At 46.3% G+C, this 20,077-nt stretch overlaps 1 protein-coding gene across 1 annotated transcript in view; it reads right to left on the reverse strand.

The window, feature by feature from the left end:
- HR (HR lysine demethylase and nuclear receptor corepressor) overlaps positions 1 to 20,077 on the reverse strand; it is a 410,325-nt gene that overhangs the window by 197,076 nt on the left and 193,172 nt on the right. The window contains exons 5-6 of the mRNA XM_069617740.1: positions 14,314 to 14,525; positions 2,392 to 2,541 (exon numbers count right to left, since the gene is read on the reverse strand). Coding sequence (XP_069473841.1) covers positions 2,392 to 2,541; positions 14,314 to 14,525 — 362 coding nt within the window. The remainder of the gene's footprint in view (positions 1 to 2,391; positions 2,542 to 14,313; positions 14,526 to 20,077) is intronic.

The following is a 20,077-nucleotide window of genomic DNA, read 5'->3' on the forward strand; positions in this document are numbered from 1 at the left end:
TAAACCTTCTAAGCCACCTCACTATAGAGACTCTCACTGCATACCTGCATGGGTAAACCTTCCAAGCCACCTCACTATAGAGACTCTCACTATACACTTCGAGTGATAACCCCTGTGTGGCCCTTCTGTACAGTGCCTCTTCCTGACCCCTGTGTGGCCCTTCTGTACAGTGCCTCTTCCTGCACACCTGCATGAGTAAACCTTCCAAGCCACCTCACTATAGAGACTCTCACTATACACTTCGAGTGATAACCCCTGTGTGGTCCTTCTGTACAGTGCCTCTTCCTGCACACCTGCATGGGTAAACCTTCTAACCCACCTCGCTATAGAGAGTCTCATTATACACTTCGAGTGATAACCCCTGTGTGGCCCTTCTGTACAGTGCCTCTTCCTGCACACCTGCATGGGTAAACCTTCTAACCCACCTCACTATAGAGACTCTCACTATACACTTCGAGTGATAACCCCTGTGTGGCCCTTCTGTACAGTGCCTCTTCCTGCACACCTGCATGGGTAAACCTTCCAAGCCACCTCACTATAGAGACTCTCACTATACACTTCGAGTGATAACCCCTGTGTGGCCCTTCTGTACAGTGCCTCTTCCTGCCCACCTGCATGGGTAAACCTTCTAAGCCACCTCACTATAGAGACTCTCACTATACACTTCGAGTGATAACCCCTGTGTGGCCCTTCTGTACAGTGCCTCTTCCTGCCCACCTGCATGGGTAAACCTTCCAAGCCACCTGTTCATAGTCACTGCTCTTCCACATTTCAGAGCTTCTTCAGCTACTGAACGCATTATGCAGGTTAATCTGTGTACCTGACACCCCTTCTCAGGACCCATCCCTGCTCTTTCTGAATCACAACACAAAGCCTTAGGATCCATTACTGTCTTAGATCGCGACCTGCACCCCCTGCTCCATCTAAGACGTCTGATCCTCAGGCCATCGCACTGAAGGCCGCGCCTCAGTCGGCTACTCCTTGAGATCCTCCATAGAGAGACAGTGTGATAGGAAGGCCACTGCTGACCAGTGCTGGAGTTCCACAGGACACCTTTGTATTTTGGCCTCAACATCATGTTCTCTTCGAAATGCAGCCTCTGGACTCAGAGTTTGCATTTTTAATATGCTTTCCAGATGTGAAGCTCCAGGCTTTACTCTCAGCACTTGTCAATAAAGATGGAAATGACATACTTTCTCCTTGTAAAGGCCCGGGGCGTGCCGCTTGGGCGAGTGGCCGGCTTATCAATGTTATATTTCATCCCGGGGGAGGTGGGATTCAGATAGGTTCATTGCATCTCCAAGAAGAACTCATTCTCAAAGCCCCCCCTAAAGTAAATCCAGTGGGTAGTTTGCCATCAGCAGAGAGCTCTCCACTGGAATCATGTGGCGCTTCACGCTGGGTTTATTTATTTATTTATTTATTACATTTATATAGCGCACCTAACCCTCAGGCATCTGGGCGCTTGACTTAAAAAAGCGTTTACATGTGAGTTACTTAGGAAATTCAAAGACAGTGGTTACATAAGAGTTACATAGTTGTACATTAGTAGTTGTTTGAATAAGTTGTACTATAGCAAGTGCAAAAGAACCTCCGGCAGCCGGGTGCTATGGGTTCTGAACCGGCTTCTGAATGCTGTAATTGTGGCGGTTTTTAATATCCAATTGAATGGCAGTGGATTGATCGACCTAGGAAGGACAGGCAGGTCAGGCAGGGCTTGCAGAATTTGAAGCCGTATCCTGCAGAGGTCTGGAGTGATCGTTTAATTCGCAGAGCCATCTTGTCGAGTTTGCAAGAATCAGTGTGTGTCTGTGGGCTTGATTCCCAGAAGCGTTTTATAATGGCGCAATCCCATAGGAAAATGCTTTGTGATTCGGGCCCTATGTGTCAATCAGAGCAATTTGGAAACATTGAGGATGCTGTCCCTCACAGTGGAGGCGAACACCCTTACACGTGTGAAGGAGAGACCCCCTTACAAAGCAAAGCGCCATGCCATAATACTTGAGTCTTGCGCCACAAGGAGGACGCTTACTTCTCACCCTTCTCGGAGTAGAGTTTGATCCTGATGATGTGGTGGGTGCATACGGTTAGGTGATGTGTCATGTGACAGCATCCCTTAATATCTGAACATCACATTACATTCTTCATGCCAAGGCCAGACTCACTTCTTGTAACTGTTGTGCCCTGGTACCTCAGGGTTTGGAGCGCATTATCAAATAAATAAATAAACTAAACTAAACTTGGCTTGAATCAGGGATTACAGAGTTCGATGATTTCAGGTTTTCAGTAACGCCCCAGGTAAAGTCATGGAGGCCTTCTCCTAGCCGCCCTCACTCTCAGTAAAGTACCCCACACCTTCAGGACAGGAACCCCTACGCACGTTATCCATACCTTCCTCCGGGGTCTTATTCCTGGACTTGTGGCAATCGCAGCACATCTGGAAACCACACCGGGAGCAGCTCCAGTGGCTGTTGAAGAACGCTCTGCGGCATACGTCACAGACTTGGAGCCCAGTGCGCTGTTTCCTCCACGCCACGGCTCCTGCAAACAAAAGGGACGCTATGAGCAGCGTGCAGAGAGAGAGAGAGCCAAACACACACCCTTCACACACAGCCAGATGCATACTTCCCCACCAAGAAAGCTGTGTCCTGAAATGCACACATGCGCAAATTCTTTGCTCGCCGGCTGTGGACATCATGGCTTATCTCATGTTTATGGTGAAGGAATTATCTGGTTTCAAGACTAGTAGATTCTTCCAAGGACCAGAGGAAGGACTTTTGATACCCTAACCCAGTAGTATTCAAACTTCTCATACCAATCTCCTCCCAAAGTAAAAATATTTTTTCTGGGCCCCCACAACTTGGGGTCGGCCCCCTTAAGGGTCCCAAATGATATCCAGGGGAGCCACAGGCTCTTCAAAAAGGATTGATGAGACTGATTTTAATAGAAAATATAAGCAGAAGAAAATCTGCTTGTATATTTCAAAAACAGTCATCCTTTTTAAAGAGTCTGCCCCCACCCTCCCAGATATCCTTCAGGCCCCCCTAGGGAGGCCAGCCCCCCAGTTTGAAGACCACTGTCCTAACCAAAGAACATGTTTCTGTCACACTTGCCTAGTATTTTGATCTCCTTTGCTTGTCGTAGAGACTATTTGATGCACCTATCGGTGGCTACCATAGATGGGTGTCTATTGTTGCATTGTCCCAGAGCATAAACTGGCTCTGTGCCCAGGGTGTGACTAGGTAATTGAGCCATTTCTTTCCAAGAAGCTATAAGATTACTTGACAAACCAGGAAGTAAAGTTTTGGCGCAATCATCCGCGTGTTCTTCAGTTCCCATTGATGAGAGGTTGTGCAGGTCCCCTGGGACAATTCTTCTTAACTCTGAGGATCAGCGGGTCGCCCGAAGAGCCTCGAGGGAACGCTGGTCGCATTTGATCCATTGATCAGAGACTTGACCGGGAGTCTCTTACGTTTCTCTTTTGGATTAGTAAAAAGTCATGATTACGGATTGTCTTACTTTTAGAAGATTCCCATTGTTCTAGTTGTTCTATTTGCCTTGTATGTAAATTGATATGGGAGATTGTGTTGTTTGTTCCCAGTGAACGGTTGTTCCTACATGCTTTGTGTTGTTGCTGTCGCTGCTTACGGCTTCTTTCTTCTGTCCATCCATTGCCTTTCTTTTTTCGGTCAAGTTGGTTTTGCTTTGGGCAAAACATTCAAAATAATTAGCCTGTGAATGCTCTTATAGGCTTCGTGCCGAACACCACAGACACATGCCCGTGCCCATGGATTCCCGCGTAGTCTACCCCTCACTCCAAGATGTATAGAAAAATAGATCCAAGTGAAAAACCCATAAAGATTGGTGGGCAGTTGATATTCTCCCTACTTGATGAATTTGTAAGGTCTCACTTTTCGGATGCCTTTACCTTCTGCAGCCTGAAGAGACTCTTGAAAGCATGTTGTTTTTTGGAAGTCCCACTGAATCGGCTAGGATAAACACCTTTCAGGCTTCTGTGAACACAGCATATTGCCTCGCCTCGGATGATTCCTGCTTCAGTCTTGGAGACGATGGTTTGTTGTCCTGAGTTCGAGATTCCCATCAGAGTATGAACCCCATCAATCCAAATCTGTTAGATTCTGCTTCAAGAACTCTATGCTTGTGTGTATAAAAGAAGTTATCAGCAAAAATTGTGTGAGCTTAGAAGCAGGCTAACAGCGAACAGTAAATCTGCACTGGCAGCGGGTACCGGATCAACTTAATTCTCCCTGTTAAGAGTCAGAGATTTAAATACCTTCTAATTCCTTCTTACTATATCATACAAAATATTATTATAAGGATTGGAAGGGGTGGTTGTGGAAACGTCCAAAAAGCCCGCAAATAAAAACTGAATGGGAGATTTGGCTGAACTTCGGCCGTTTGAAAATTCCGAACTGCCGAAAAGTTGGACCAAATCCCCCATTCGGTGCTAAGGGGTGCGGGGCTATGCGGGTGTCCCCCACACTCTTGTTCACTATATTTTGAGAGTGGGTTGCGCGGGTGAACCCCAGAGCCGACCCCAAAAAAGTGAAACAAAAAAAAAGGAAAGGACACTGCGGCGCTGGTTCCCGATCACGGAAGGGAAAGGGAACAGGTGTTGCAGGGGCACAGTGAGTCGGCGGTACACAGCGAAGTGTGCCGCCGCAAGGTAAGTAGGTGGGAGGGGGTGTGGATGGGGCTGTGGGCCAAGTCGGAAATGTTCAGGGGAGAATTTTCGGAAAACTAATCTTCAGTGTTTTCTCCATCGAACATTTCCATCACAGGAGTCCAACTCCGATCTGTGTTTGTGAACCAGTGATGATGTGGGCACATTCATTGAATTCACCATCCAATCAAATGAGGCCCCAATTGTTTTTGGGGAGCTTCTGCTCATGACAAGAAGTAAATATTACTGATTGTCTGAATTTCCTTATCGAAGCCTGCGGGCGAAAGGGAGCATGCGTTAGTGCCAGAAGGGTGTTTGCCTCATGTCAGCCGCCGTATCTGTGGAGCTTCACCCCCCACCAAGGACCTTCAAAATCTCCATCAACCCTCTGGTGAGGGCAAAGCCAGCGGGGGCAAAGGGCACGGGTGTCAGTGACAGAAGGGCGTTCACGTTCAGCAGGACTCTGCGTACAGTCTATTGTCTGGGAACACACACCTGCTGCTAAAGGTCTCCCAGGCTACAGAATGGAAAGGAGCAGCCCTTGTTTGATTGTTTGATTGTGCTTGCTGGCTGGACTGATAGAAGCGCCAGAAGACTCTAAAGACTGACACTAAGCTCAGGAGCCCAGTTGCTCAGTGGCAGATTGGCTGCATTATAGGCTCCCGAGCAAAATAACAGGCGAGACCCAAGGCGGGGGGCGCGGGAGGGGCAACGTGACATTTAGTGCGGCAGGTCATCACGGACATTACAAACATAGCAGGTAAGCTTCCGGTTTTAATTGGAAACGGCCCTGCACAATGGTCCCAAGATCTGAGCACAGTTTGAAAGGAGCTTTCTCTGAATTGTGGTGTGTTTTTCACTATGTCAACTCCAGGCCCACTTGCAATACTTACTCCTATGCTTACATCACCAACTATATCCATATCCAAAAGGAAGATCCTGCTTATGAAAAGGACAATGCCACTATTACCTACAATGGCCCCGCTAATGTGTTGCCGAGACTCATCCCAATAACTCTGCAAGGCCGATGGGAGAAGCCCACTCGCTTATTAGCAAGATCCACCAATTTCTCGGATCATTTAATGCCCCTGGGGGAAGGGGCGAATACTGTCCACAAAACCAAAGATTCTATCATAACTGATAAGCCCACACTCTCACTTAAGAAGGGCACAGATTCTAAGCCCAACATTGGGCACTGGCCTACTGATGTCTGGATAAAGACTCCCGCGGACCAACCAGGCCCTGAGGGGCAATCTAATAGCCGGCAGCTGCCGGCCGCCGCCCCTGAGCATTGTTGAACCGCTTCCAGGGCAAGCTGTGGTTTCTGATACTGATGTGATCACTTTTCCTGGTGGGTTTCCGGCAGTTCCCCGTCATACTACCCACCAGTCAGTGCAGGCCGGAAGAGCACCAACATCACCAAGCTTCTGTTACTACCAAGCCGATAGTACAAAGCCGGGGTTGATGCACAGATCCATTCAAGACATCCAGTGCCGACAAGCCCCTGGTTCTCATTAAGCAAACCCTGGGCCCACAGAGGCCTCATAAGGGGGCAACGACGGGCAGTGAGAACTGTCTGATTGGAAGTAGGGGAAACGTGGCTGAGGGGACACTGGTTACACCAACCGGGGTAACGGGTGAAGTGGTTCCGGAGAGCAGAAAATTCAGTCAGTCAAATTCATGCCAGCAAGTCATAAAGCCATCCTATGAAGAGTCTGGTGACCTAGTGACTAAAGAGTGCCAATGTAGTGCTGTTTTAGCAGAACCTCTGATCTTAAAGAATCTAGTCCTTATCCTTGTTGGAAGTAGTCAAGAAGGGAGTGAATAAGCGGGGATCTGCAGACTAGCCCCAGAGGGTGGGAATAAGTTTGGTAACACATTAGAGGAAGTAAGATTACTTTGGTCTGCAACTAGCTTCACTAACACCAAAACCATCAAGGGCGTGAGGGTGTTCACCAGCGGAACGAATGTAAGCATTAATACCTCAAGGGCCGCAGCTGGTAAAGGGCCACTGTCCACAGTGGCTTTGAGTGGCAGCGATTCCTCCGCGAGCACGCATAATATTGCCTTTGCTCCATCAACCAAGATCTCTACTTTGAGGGCAGATGGGCTGCCAAGGCAAAAGCAAGATTTGATAAAGTAACCCCCATTGCTAAACCCAGTAGACCAATATCTGCTCGGGTAGGGGGGTTAATATACTTGCACACAGTCCCCAAACTGGCCCCAAAACAATGTGAACATAGGGTAGCACTCCTAAATAAATACGCACACTGGAACTAGGTAGGAAGGGGGATGCCTATTTAGAACCCGGGAGCAAATTATAAGCTGCACCAGGATCTTCCAACAGGGGGTAAGGTTTTTGACTCTGTCAGAATTGACTTCAAGGACCAAGCCTTGCCCAGGGGCATTTTGAGCATTGACATTAGATGCCATCGCCCGGGAAACACAGCAATAGGACTCAGTGCCCATCCTCTGGGAAGTATACCACAGAGGCCTGCGATCTCGGCAGCAAATGCTGCCCCACTGGGGAAAAGGACACTGGGTGCTCGCCTCTGGCCCAGACCCTTATAGTAACCGCTGTGCTCATTTCAAAGGGACGTTTTTTAATTGCCACGGAGAAGTCTGAATTACGAAGTGAGCGTCCACTGGGATTAGACTGGGCCCTCGGGTTATTGTATTCAACCTCATCTAATTGAATCAGGAAATAAATGTTTGTTTGATATGCCTGTAATATTTTGAATCTGTGGTGAAATACTTTTGTGGTTCAGCGGCAAAATATACTAAAACAAACAAACTCATTGAATTCTGCACATGTATGCACCGAAATGAGTGCATAGTTTGATGATTCTGTACATTTTCGTGTATTATTATAATTCAATCTCTGGACATGCATAAAAACTGGGCACACTTTCTCAATGTCTGTGCATGTGTGTAATTATTTGTGAACTTGCATTAAGATCTTATATGAATCCTGTTTAGCATCCAAATACAATTGCTGTATTTTAGTAAGGCATTCTGTTTATTATCCAAACACAAGTCTACAATATTAAACATTGAGAAATATTAGATACAAAACATGGACAACGTTATTATTTTACAAGATAACGCAAATAAAGAGAAAAACATGTATAAATACAAAACACGATGTCTAAAAACGAGTGTAATATAAGAACTATCCTCAGTAGTTCCAGTATTTCCCAATTTATCATCAGCGCAGTCATACGCCGCGCCCAGCGGCAGACAGATGCAAATAAACAAAAGAAAGGAAAAAAAACAAGAAAAAACAAAGATCCACATGTCTTACTCCAAATTTTAAATGGACTAGTCATTACAAGTAGGTATGCCATTTTATGGTATATATCAGTCTGCGTATTTGTTCCTAGTGACAGTTTTCACCTTTGAGCAAGAGTAACAGATTCCTGCCCTCCATGTCTCCTTTTTGACACGTTTGTGGATTTAACATCCTCATTAAATCTCTGCGCCACCGCAAGATTATTGAAGATTGCCACTAAGGGTAATGTATTGAGATTTGTACTTTCTCCTGGAGCCAATCTTTTGCGGACGACCTTAAACATTTTAAATAAATGAATTTGGAATATTTTCTTGATGCATACTATTTTCTAAATAAGGACTGATGGACATTTTCTTTGTGCACCATGTGCAAAAAGTCACTTTTCAGCAGCACAAAGTCACTTTTCATCAGTGCAAAGTCACTTGTCAGCAGTGCAAAGTCACTTTTCCCCAGTGCAAAGTCACAATCAGTGCAAAGTCACTTGTCAGCAGTGCAAAGTCACTTTTCCCCAGTGCAAAGTCACAATCAGTGCAAAGTCACTTTTCATCAGTGCAAAGTCACTTGTCAGCAGTACAAAGTCACTTTTGACCAGTGCAAAGTCACACTCTGCAAAGTCACTTGTCAGCAGTGCAAAGTCACTTTTCATCAGTGCAAAGTCACTTGTCAACAGTGCAAAGTCACTTTGATCCGTGCAAAGAATTCCATGCATCGGACCCTTAGTGAACACTTTCTAGGGGCCCGCATTCACAAAACTCAATTTCAGGCCAGCCAAGGGGTGCACACGTGAATCCTCATAATGTGCATGAAACCGGTGGGAGGAGGGATGCTCTCGGAGGGCAGGAGGGGAACAGGGGAGGAGGGCAGGAGGGCAACAGGGCAGGAGGGCAGGAGGGCAGCAGGGCATGTGCAAATGCAAGGCTCACATTCTGACGCTCCTGGTGAATCCCACTGTTCAACATCCAGGTGCAGGAGGGGAAGTTGCCCTGCATTTAAATGCATATTCTGTCTTCACAACCAGGATGTGTATTAAAATGTGCGGGAAAGTCACTTATCACCCAACACTTACTCGGAGCAGGGGCAAGCGCTATGTATGCTAGCATCTCTTCTGACTTGTGACTCTTTTCTACGCTTGTTTGCTCTTATCTTATCTTATCTTATCTTATCTTATCACAATGTATAAAGCGCAGCGTAAGCCCAGAGGCATCAAGCTATCGAGGTGAGGTCAGCCACGACAAAAGGCGAGAAAAGGAAGGTTTTCAAAGCCCGACGGAAGCAGAGATGATCTTCGATTGTACGAAGAAGGAAGGGAAGAAGATTCCATGCCTTAGCAGCCAGCACCGAGAGGGCACGGCTGCCCACCCGCGCCACCGAGATGGCACGACCGCCCACCTGCGCAAGCCTAGCCCTAGGGGCCTGAATAATCTTCAGAGATTTTGAGCGAAGAGCCCTGACAGGAATGTAGATAGCCTTGTGAACCAAGCAGAGTGACTTGAACTTAATGCGCTGCTCAACAGGGAGTCAGTGGAGCTGTCGCAAGAAAGGAGACATGTGGGCACGATACAGAGGATGAAGGACTGCTCTCACAGCCATATTCTGCAGCAGCTGTAGACGGTGGAGCAAATACCACGGAATAGCAAGGTATAGGGCATTACAGTAATCAATATTACTGATAACTAGGGAAGAAACAAGTGGGGAGTGGCATTTCAAAGGGATGCACGGAATTACTTCCCGAAGAGTCCAGAGTTTGAAGTGCGCCTTCTGGCAGACGAGAGAGACCTGCTCGGCCATAGAAAGAGAGGCCGATATTTTGACCCCCAGGTCCTTCACCAAGAAGACCAGGTGGGGGAAGGGGCTATGGCTCTCAGGCCAGAATTTAGAGGTGCAAAACAACGTGGTTCGATGTGGTATCCACAGCAGCACCTCTGTTTTCTCCCTGTTTAATTTAAGCCAATTTAAGCCCATCCAATCACCAACTGGCTTCAGACAGTTCCTCTGCTGATCCGCAGTCTCAGGTTGAGTTAAATCCATCCGCACGATAATTTGCATATTGTCGGCATAGAAGTAACACAAAAAACCAAAAGTGTGAATTATGCCCAAGAGAGGTTGAATATACAGATTGAATAAAGTAGGAGATAATGAGGAGCCCTGGGGAACTCCACAAAGCAGAGGGATCGGGTGACAGCAGAAAGAAGATAGAGACACAGATTGGGAGCACCCAGCCAAAAAAGACGAGAACCAACCGAGAACTTGGCCAGAGAGACCAGCTGAGGAAAGCCTGGCAATCAGGGTAGGGTGGTCAATGGTGTCAAATGCCGCTGACAGATGAAGCAGAATCAGGGCCCCCACCCTCTCCAGCTCTGAAATCTGGACCCTCTCTATCTCTCCAGCTCTGAAATCTCTCCATTGGCTCCCAGTGGATGCAAGGATTAAATTTAAATCCCTCTGCATTGTCCACAAGTCTTTCTGGGGCCTGGGACCAAAATACCTTCAGTTATCCCTTCGCAAATACCTCCCCTCTCGAGCTCTTCGCTCCTCTACCTCCAACTCCCTCAGGGTCAGTCGTTTTTCAAAGAAAGAAGCTGGGGGTAGATCTCTGTCTTCGGCTGGGGCCTCCCTCTGGAGCAGCCTCCCTGCCACTCTAAAATTTGAGAAGATCCATCTCCGGTTCCGGAAGCACTTCAAGACCTTCCTCTTTTCTTCTGCCTTCACCCCCCCCTCTCCCCTGCTGATCTGTTCTCTCTTGGCACTGTGCACCTGGCCACTCTCTGTCCTCCGGGCCAAGGTACTCGCTCACCCTGCCACCCTCCCGCACTGGCTCCGGGCCACCCCTTGCACTGGGGTCTGTATCTGTACCCATACAGCCCCCCTTTTCTTCCTGCACTTATCAGACCTAGCCTGTCTGCTGCCTTAAACCTAGCACTTGCAAATTGCTGGCTGCACTACCACTGTTTGTTGCCTTTATTATTTATTTATTGTTATTTATCTGTTTCTCCTCTGCTTCGCACTTTCCACTTCTCCCCCCTTCCATGCTCTTTCCCCCTTCCCCTCTCAAATGCACTTGCGCATTCTCAATGTCACTGGGCCTAGTAAGATCGCTGATTGGTTCTCCTCTGTTCCCCTCCCTTGCCTTATCGAGCTCTGAAACACTTGTGTACGAGCGCGATAGAAATAAAATATCAATATCAATACCCCACCCTGATCAACCAGAGGAGTATGGTCATCCAAAACAGAGACCAGTACCGATTCTGTACCCTGGCCGGGGCGAAAACCTGACTGAAATAGGTCGAACAAATCAGAGGACTCCAAAAAAGAGCTCAGTGTCAACTGGAGCTGTACCACATCAATTCCTGTCTCCTACGAAGGACTATAAATCACCTTGTTCTTTTTTGATACTTCAGGGAAACATCTGGGCTCAGGATTGAATCTAATAGGAAACACTTGTTAAATTCAGACCGAGCTGGCGTCCAACCTTATCTTTTGTATAGCAGCAAAGTGAAAGACCTACCTGCACTGATTTATCTTTACGTGCAGAAACCATACCAGTTGCATGGGGTTGCTTGGAATTTTTGGGAAAATCTTGGCATCGCAGGAAAAAATGTTTGGACGGTAATTTTTAACCCACTGTTTTTATTTAGTATGTTTTAAATTTCTGGCATATATTTCGATTTTATATTGCTCGTTGATTATTCTTTTGATGTATTGTTATATCTATATGTGTCTTATGGATTTTAAATCCGAATAAACTTTGATGATGATATTGCACCATGACAGCTGTGCCCTTTAAAGGTTCATCATGTTAATAAATGCTGCCGGGATTTACATGGGAGCTGGGAGGCTGTCACACGCTAGTGTCAGGTGGTACCACCGCATGAAGGAGGGGTGACTAGAGCATATCATGTGCGGGGGCACATGCCCTTCGGGCAGGGGCCCTTCATCACTTTGAATTTGGTGGCTTCTGCATTTCTCTAAGCCAGGCTAGCGGAAAAGGTGCACTTTTCTCCTGAGTGCCTGATTCTTTGTGAACCTGGTTCTATCTAATTGATGTGCTGTATCATCATTCTTAGTGTTAATGTTAAAGGACGTCTGTACCGCACACTATCACCACCGGAGTAGTCCCCTGGTGCTCTGGCGGATCTGAAAAAGGCGTTTTAATCTGTGCATTTTCCAGACACCCTTTGTGCAGTGCCTCAAGGTGGTCTGCACTTTTTCTACAATATCTGTGAATCAGACTAGAAGGTGCATTTATTTAATAAGTGTAGTTACTTAATGTAATAAGGTTTCTGGTCTTAGCTACGTAACTCTGAAACATTTCTTAAATAATTCTGTTTACATAAGGTGCACTTTCATGATGGACGTTTTTAAATATATTCTGTTCAATTGCTTATTAAATCGGTACCCTGGCTTAGTGGATTTTGTGCTTTGCCATAATACAGTTAATACATTTTAGCAATAGCATTTATACATCCTGTTATATAATTGTGTGCCTTTACTTCAACTCGTCTGCGTGTTTTTAAATGTTACTCTGAAAAGTATTTTATTTATTTTCCGTCATGAACTACTTGGATTATCCAGATACATGATGTACACTTTGGTAAGGAGACCTCGGCATTTTCCTTGTGAATAGACACCTTATCTTAATCAATGCTGTGCATGATATGTACTCGTTCTGTGGGCATTCTTAGGAATTCCTATCTTTTCCTAATGAAAGGTCTGCATTATGTTAATACGCTCTGGTGGATTTCCTAAACATCTCTACATTTACTTGTTACAATATATGCAATTTGGCAATGAATTGTTTTACATTATCCTAATTTATCCCAACAAGTTTTTCTTGATGAATTATGTGCTTTTTTTCACCAATAATTTTGGGCACTTTCTGAAATAAACATGTGACATTTTTTAAAAAAGAATTCCAAGCATTTTCATAGGTATTTTGTTTTTGCACAACTTAACTTATTCTACGTGTTTCATTATTGGATCCTCAGTCGGCATCATTTCCTAGGGAAATGTGTTCCTTTACTCAACTGTGTGCACGGTGTTAATTATTTCTTCCCACCTTCTTACGAAATGATCTGGTATTACTAATACAATTTGTGATGTTATAAACAATCTTTCAATTTTGTTACTGAATTTCTAGCGTTTTTCTATCGAAATCCATAAATCAATCTTCAAAACATGTGTGTTTATTTACCAATCCTTTGTATGTTTTTAAGAAATTCTTTTAATTTTCTTCTGGAATTCTGGGTGTTTTCTTAATAAATTCTGTACACTTTCTAAGTGAAATGGGTCTTGAGGAATCTTGCACTATGTTCAAATGTGGGATATCTGCCTCACTATGCCACAGAAACGTTGTATCATTGCTTAATAACAATCCAAGTGTCAGTGCCAGGGGAATGCCCACTTAAGTGAAAACAGAAAATACCCATCTCAGTGACCTTCAAAATAAAATTTCTTGGTGCACCTTGATAATTACTGCCTTAGGGAACCTCTACTATTTCTATCCCATTATGCTTTAAGAAATACAGCTCGTTTGCCCCTTGCAAATCACTTCTTCAGAGAGGCATGCTGAGCCAATACAGAACACACATCTAGAAAATATGCACACAAGCGCGCACACACACACACACACACACACACACACACACACACACACACACACACACACACACACACACACACACACACACACACACACACACACACACACACACACACACACACACACACACACACACACACACACACACACACACACACACACACACACACACACACACACACACACACACACACACACACACACACACACACACACACACACACACACACACACACACACACACACACACACACACACACACACACACACACACACACACACACACACACACACACACACACACACACACACACACACACACACACACACACACACACACACACGGCTTATAGAAACATACAATGCAATGAAATAGACACCCATCTACTGGAAATAGTAGACACAATATAGAACACAAACATTTCATCCATACTCCACAAACTGAAAAACAAAGACCTCAGTCAACTATTACACCAGAGCGATATTCTAGGAGTTCAGACCAAATATTAGTGAATTCACAGAAACACACGGAATTTCAGGCTTTCTACTGCTTTCTAGTTCATAGGGAAATTAAAATAGGCAAAGAGTAAGCCAATTCTCTAAGGTATTAGACTCATACAAAATAAGTGAAACTTTTGATACTGGAGATAAAGCTTATGCAACACACGCGTATGCAGAAGAGACATGGCGAGAGAGGTGTGTGCTTAACTTGCCCCCTGTGCGCCTCCTCTTACTTACGTTCATGGTCCCGCTGGCTCCAGGACAGGGCTTCCCGATCTCTGCGGATGATCTCACAGAACTGATCTCCTAGTGTAGACAGAAGGTACTTTGCTGGACTCGGACTCTGGGCCCCGTCCCTGGAAACCACCTCCATTGTTCCATCATCACCGCCTTCATCCAACATGCAGAGGCCATCCACCTCCAGCTTGCTGCCAGCGGTCAGAGCCAGCCTAAAAGAAGAAACATTAAAAAGGGGGTCTGAGAGAAGGCAAACAATAGGCAAACCCTCCAGTGCCGCAACCAAGCTTCTATCGCCCCTCTGACGCTCACAAGCAATCCAAAATCTTCAACGGCACGGCCACCATTTCCCAAGAGTTAATCATCTTTCACAGGCCAAGGTCTGACAAGTATGACCACATTTGGTGGCATCAAATTCCTGAAACAAATCATTTGAGTGTAAATAAAGACTTGGTGGCACAAACAAGGAAGGAGGTCTTCAAAAAGCTCTTTGACTGATGGCTATTTTGTCGCCACACTCAGTACTTGCGATTTTACGCTAATAGTGGATTTTAAAGTTATTTTAGAGAATGGAGCTCTAAAAACCGAAGTTTGAACAGATGAGAGCCTAATACATTGAGTAGGTGAGTGAGGAAGTGAGAAAGCTGCCACAATAACTAAATCACACTAAACTGGCAGGCAGCACTAGTACAACTACGAGGAGGCCATGATGCTTTGCAACAGAACTGTTTCATATTTTAAGGAAAGCGAATGAAGTTGGGATCTGGTGGTACGTGATGGGTGAGGCATTCCAAGTTCTGGAAAAGAACAGTGGCTAATGTGTTCTCGGCGACCACTGCAAGAACACCTACCCGGGTTGGTCCCTCTCAATATCTCAGCATTTTCTGACGGCCAAAGCACGTACTTGCTTGGCTGAGACCATTTGTGCCTTGATTTGTTCCAACTGAGCAATAACGCCAGGCCCAATAAAAGGAGTCCTAGAACAACATGTCCCGTGCCTTCGCCTGAACCCTTGGACTAAATGCGGATTCGTGGAGCCAAGCATGTCTCCTTCAGGAAACACTTATGGCCATTTGACTGGAAAAATAACCTTTTCGGTTAAGAGCCGAATAACAAAAGAGTTGGTAGGCTCGAACGGATGAGCTCAAATAGGCTCTAGGATCAGATCAAATCCCAAGATGTCACCAATGCTTTAGAAACCCCTCAGGGTGCAAACATTAAAATATTGCTGCGTGAGACCCCATACCCAAGGTTCCCTGAAGCCTCTGTGCTAAACTGGATGAAAGTGCGGGTCCCATGGAAAAACCATTCCAAGGGATTCCACAACCCAAGGGCAGGAGATGTATGTCCGTGTACTAATCCTGGACGAGTGGCCAATACCTAACATGGGACTCCTCCATTGCTCTACGGCCCCTCTCCCATTTTTGAAGACTCTCCTGGAATACTTCCAGAAGAACCACATCCACTTCTTGATCTAATGACGCATCTGGAGACACAACGTCACAAAGTAAAAAGAGTGGAGGGTGGGCGAAAGTGGTAATCCGAGAGAACGTAAAGAGAGAACAGAGGTAAGTAGGGGCGACTACGTGGATGTGATTAGGACAGAGTAGGGTAGGTCCATTCACACCGAGGGAACACATCGTGGGCGAGTATCATGGTGAGGCCGAGGCCTGAGTGTTGTTCATGGCCTGGAACCAGGGATTGTCCTCTCAAGAGCAACTCCCTCATCTCAAGCATGCCTTTCAGTGGCCACAATTTTTGTGGAAAGTGAACGCAGGTTCTCCCTATAAATGGGGGGCTTCCCCCAACAACCTGACCTCCTACCATTCATGAAGAAGAGCTGCTTGCACCATTTTTAAACCCCAGCCAAATTATAGCCTTCTTTCTCGTCCGTGTGGCCAATCATTTCAGTGTCCAGGTTTCTGTGTGTGTCTATGACATATGTTCAAGCCCAGAGGCTCCCGGAGCGCTCCCTCCCTTCCTCCCGCCCCCCTCCCTCCCAGGCTCTAATGAAGGCGTTCACTGCAGGTGAACAGAGGGACACGCTGTCCTTTCTGGAACAGAACACATTTCCATTCGGTTTGCCTGTGGCTGGGTCCAAACTTGTTTGTCAGGCACTGGGAACACATAAGCTTGGAGTTGGAGAGCACTGGTGCAAAGGCCTTGAGAGAGAGGACGTGGAATAATGATTAAAGAGCGACCCAGCTGCTACAGGGCACAGGGGTACCGGCGAGGAAAGGAGCTAAGGATTGAGGTCCTGTTTTTCACACCATTTGGCCTTGCCCCAACAAGCGTCTGGAAAATAAGCAATTGCTCCACTTTTTACCACAGGCTTTGAAAGTAGATCCTTATCAGAACACTCATCCGATGAAAGGTAAATGCAGGTCAGATTACAGCTGCAGAGACGCCATGTGCCAGGTAGAGACAGCGGGGGTCATTAGGAGTTTGACGGTATTCTGGTGATAAACCCGCCAGGAAACCGGCAAATGGTACTCCCGTTAACGGCACCTGACCGGAAGATTACAGGTGCTGGCAAAGGTATGGTATTCCCCATGGGGGCAATGGCAGTATTTCCGGCACCAGTAGTACCGAGGCCAGTAAAACTGATGGTTTTTGCCGGTGGGGTGCCTGCATTACCAGCAGCTTTTAGCTGGAGGTAAATCAGGCAACCCCGTTAGCAAACGAGTAGTTTGCCAGTCCAGAAAAGTGCCAGTAAACGTTATTACCGGCACGTAATTTCCAGACCGGCAAACTTGGAATGACCCCCAGTGTCAACAGAGGGTCTCTCACCAGGGGCCAAATTATCAAAGCTTACCCATATTTATTGTAATTGTCGTTTGTATAGTGCCTTTCACCATGGGTATGGTCCCAACGTGCTGTAAGTTGAACTCCCTCGGGGGAACCAAAGTCCAGGTACGGGAAATTCGTTAGAGGAGTTTAGAATGCGTGTGTGCATTTTAGCCAAAGCGAGGTTGGGGAAGGGGTGGTCAGGTTCCTACTAGCTACCCTTATCGAGCTGGCAAGTGGATGGGTGCTTTGAAGTTGACAAGAGAGAGAGCGACATTAGTAGACTCATTATGTGTCCAGCTAGGGAAAGCTGCATATTCTAATGGCCGGGGTGTTGTGCAATATGTCGTTTGGAATGGAGTATGGTTGCTGATGTGTGCGGCTGAATGGCCTTGCCTTCGGCTATGTTCCATAAACACGGAGTGCTTCAAAAATCAGAGCAAATGAATTTAGCACCAAGTTTACTGCCTAGGTAACTTGGAATGTAGGCAATCAGCATTATCGGTCAATGTTTTCGCCAGGGGAACATTGATGCCTGCTTTTTACATTACTTGTTTGCTCTGCGACATGAAAAGAGGTGTAGTAGACACCTTTTGTTTTATGCTATGCAGCAAACACAGTACAAAAACAGTCTGCAAAATAATTTAGATCGCATGGATTCGGACCAATCTGGTTTACTCCATTTTGTATTATCAATGCGTTTGCCCAATTTGTAGCACTTGTGCAAATGTTATCTAATCTGGCTGTAGATGCATCAGAAAATAGAAAAGAACGGGCGAGGTGAGTGTGGAGGGTGTCCAGTGATAAAGTCACCTGGGAAATGGCCACCAAGGAGCGACATTTCCCATAAAATTGACCCTCTTTAAAATCACTTTTCAGAAACATTCTAGGATTGGAGTGTATAATACCCCTCCGAGAATATTTGGGGAAAGTAGGTTAGGGGCCAGGAAAAAAAAGTCACCTACCTGGCGACTTTTTCCAGGCGACATTATCACATGGCGCCGTGTGGAGAAGTCATGGGATGAAATCGAAGCAGAGAGTGCAATGGGAAATAGAAGGAAGGGCATACTCTTGACACTTACATATGACGAAGGCACTTTACAGTGACACGCCATTATGAGGCTGGTCACTGAAACGCACAACCAAAAAAAATTCTATCCCTGATAGATGGATAGAATTGCATGTGTGACAGCTGTGGTTCGTGCCTGCCTTTACACTGTGTAAAAAACGCCAACTGAGTTGCAGAAAGGAGCAAAGGGGGTGAAAAGGGGCATTTGAAAGTGTGCATCACAAATGCCCCCTTTGTGGTGCAAGGGTTGAGGTGTGCTATCTGTGGAGGGCACAAGAGCAAAAGGCTGGCGCATATTGGATACTGGACTTGGGGAGGGTAAGGGGTGGCGGACACAGGAGTTACAGGCGAGAGACCGTGGGGGCTAAGGGCTGAAGAGCACTTGAATCACGAGGAGACTAGGGGGGGTCTGGCAGGGGATGGGGAGCAGGGTCTGTGAGCTACTGAACACTAGAGCTAGTGTTTGGAGAGCAAGGGATTTAGGAGGCGGTGCACACAGGCGCGCGTGACTGAAGCGCACTTGAGCCAGGGCTGCATAGCAAAGCGACTATTGGAAATATAAACGATAGAAGCAGAAAATGGAAGAGCACAGGAGCTAGGGGCAGAAAGCACAGGAGTTCTGGGGAGCAGAGACATCTAGGCTTGAAGTGCACATGGCTACGGACCAGGGGAGTTGCTAGGTCTGGAAAAGATCTGGGGCTACGCTAACGTCGGGACTGTCAAGACTCGGGGCTAGCTAGCTTTTTGGTTGTAACCCCTGAGCTTCTATCCGTGGCTACAACCTAAAGACCCAGGGCTATAGTCCCCTTAGCCCCCCCCTCCTCCAGCAACACCTCTGCTACGGACAGAACATGAGCCCTAGAAAGCAGAGTGGTTATGTATTTGGAGGGATAGCACCGCTAACAGCTGATGGGTCCAGGAGCCGGGGACTGGGATGACCATGAACTAATTCCTGGGGAGCACGAGATGAGGGCTGGGGACCAAAGAACTTGCTAATGTATGGCCTGGCAGCTAATGGCTGGGTAGCAGAGAGATTCTCTAAGTAAGGGGGTGAGGGCCAGGGAGGCACAGGGTGTCTGGAGAGGATATGAACTGTGGGTTCGGAAGCTCCAAATTCAAAGGTTGGAGTGCACCTACACTAGGGGATAGAAAGCATCCAGCGGAAAGAAGCACAGGTGATTACCCATGCTTGCTCAGTGGTCGAAGTGTACGAATAGAAGTGGTGGAACTCTGTTCCCTGCTGGCCTACCCCCGCTCCCAACACACACCATCACCACGTCCCCTCCCACGCACCGTACAAACCCCCAAACAAACACACCTGCTTTTTAAGGCAATGTTCAGTGCAGTGCACTGAAGTGCACGTTTCAACTCCTTCCTACACTTTTATTTAAAAATGAAACAGTTCCGGAGCGGTTTCCTTTTCAAATAAAAGTATAGGAACAGTAAAACCTTTACAAAAAAAGTAGAGGTGTTGTGACGAATCAACTTCTGGGGCACCAATGTTCCAGGGATGAAAATTGGTTTCTAAACCATCAATCAGCCCCACACCTCTCGTACACCAGCAGGGATCCAAACAGATTGGCAACACAAGTAAATTATAAACCCCCTTGTCCAATTTTGGTAATGTGGACGGAACAGCAGGCTTATCTCTGCACAATCGTGGATCATTGGTTAGTTGCAACACAGCAAAAATACAATTTTTACCCAATGATAAAAGGGAATGTCCAGTCAAGGTTGTATAAACATATCTACTTTATTATAATTCAACAGACAGTTCTAGCACATTACAAAATACAACCCACCCTGTAAAGGAATGCAGACGACAGACAGTTTCAAGAAGGAAAAGGGATGCACTCTGGATACTGACAGGAGGGTAGTCAGTAAAGTAATTTATCGCAATAGTTCAAG

Source organism: Ambystoma mexicanum, chromosome 10, assembly GCF_040938575.1.
Source record: "Ambystoma mexicanum isolate Mex_15411 chromosome 10, UKY_AmexF1_1, whole genome shotgun sequence".
NCBI lineage: Eukaryota > Metazoa > Chordata > Amphibia > Caudata > Ambystomatidae > Ambystoma > Ambystoma mexicanum.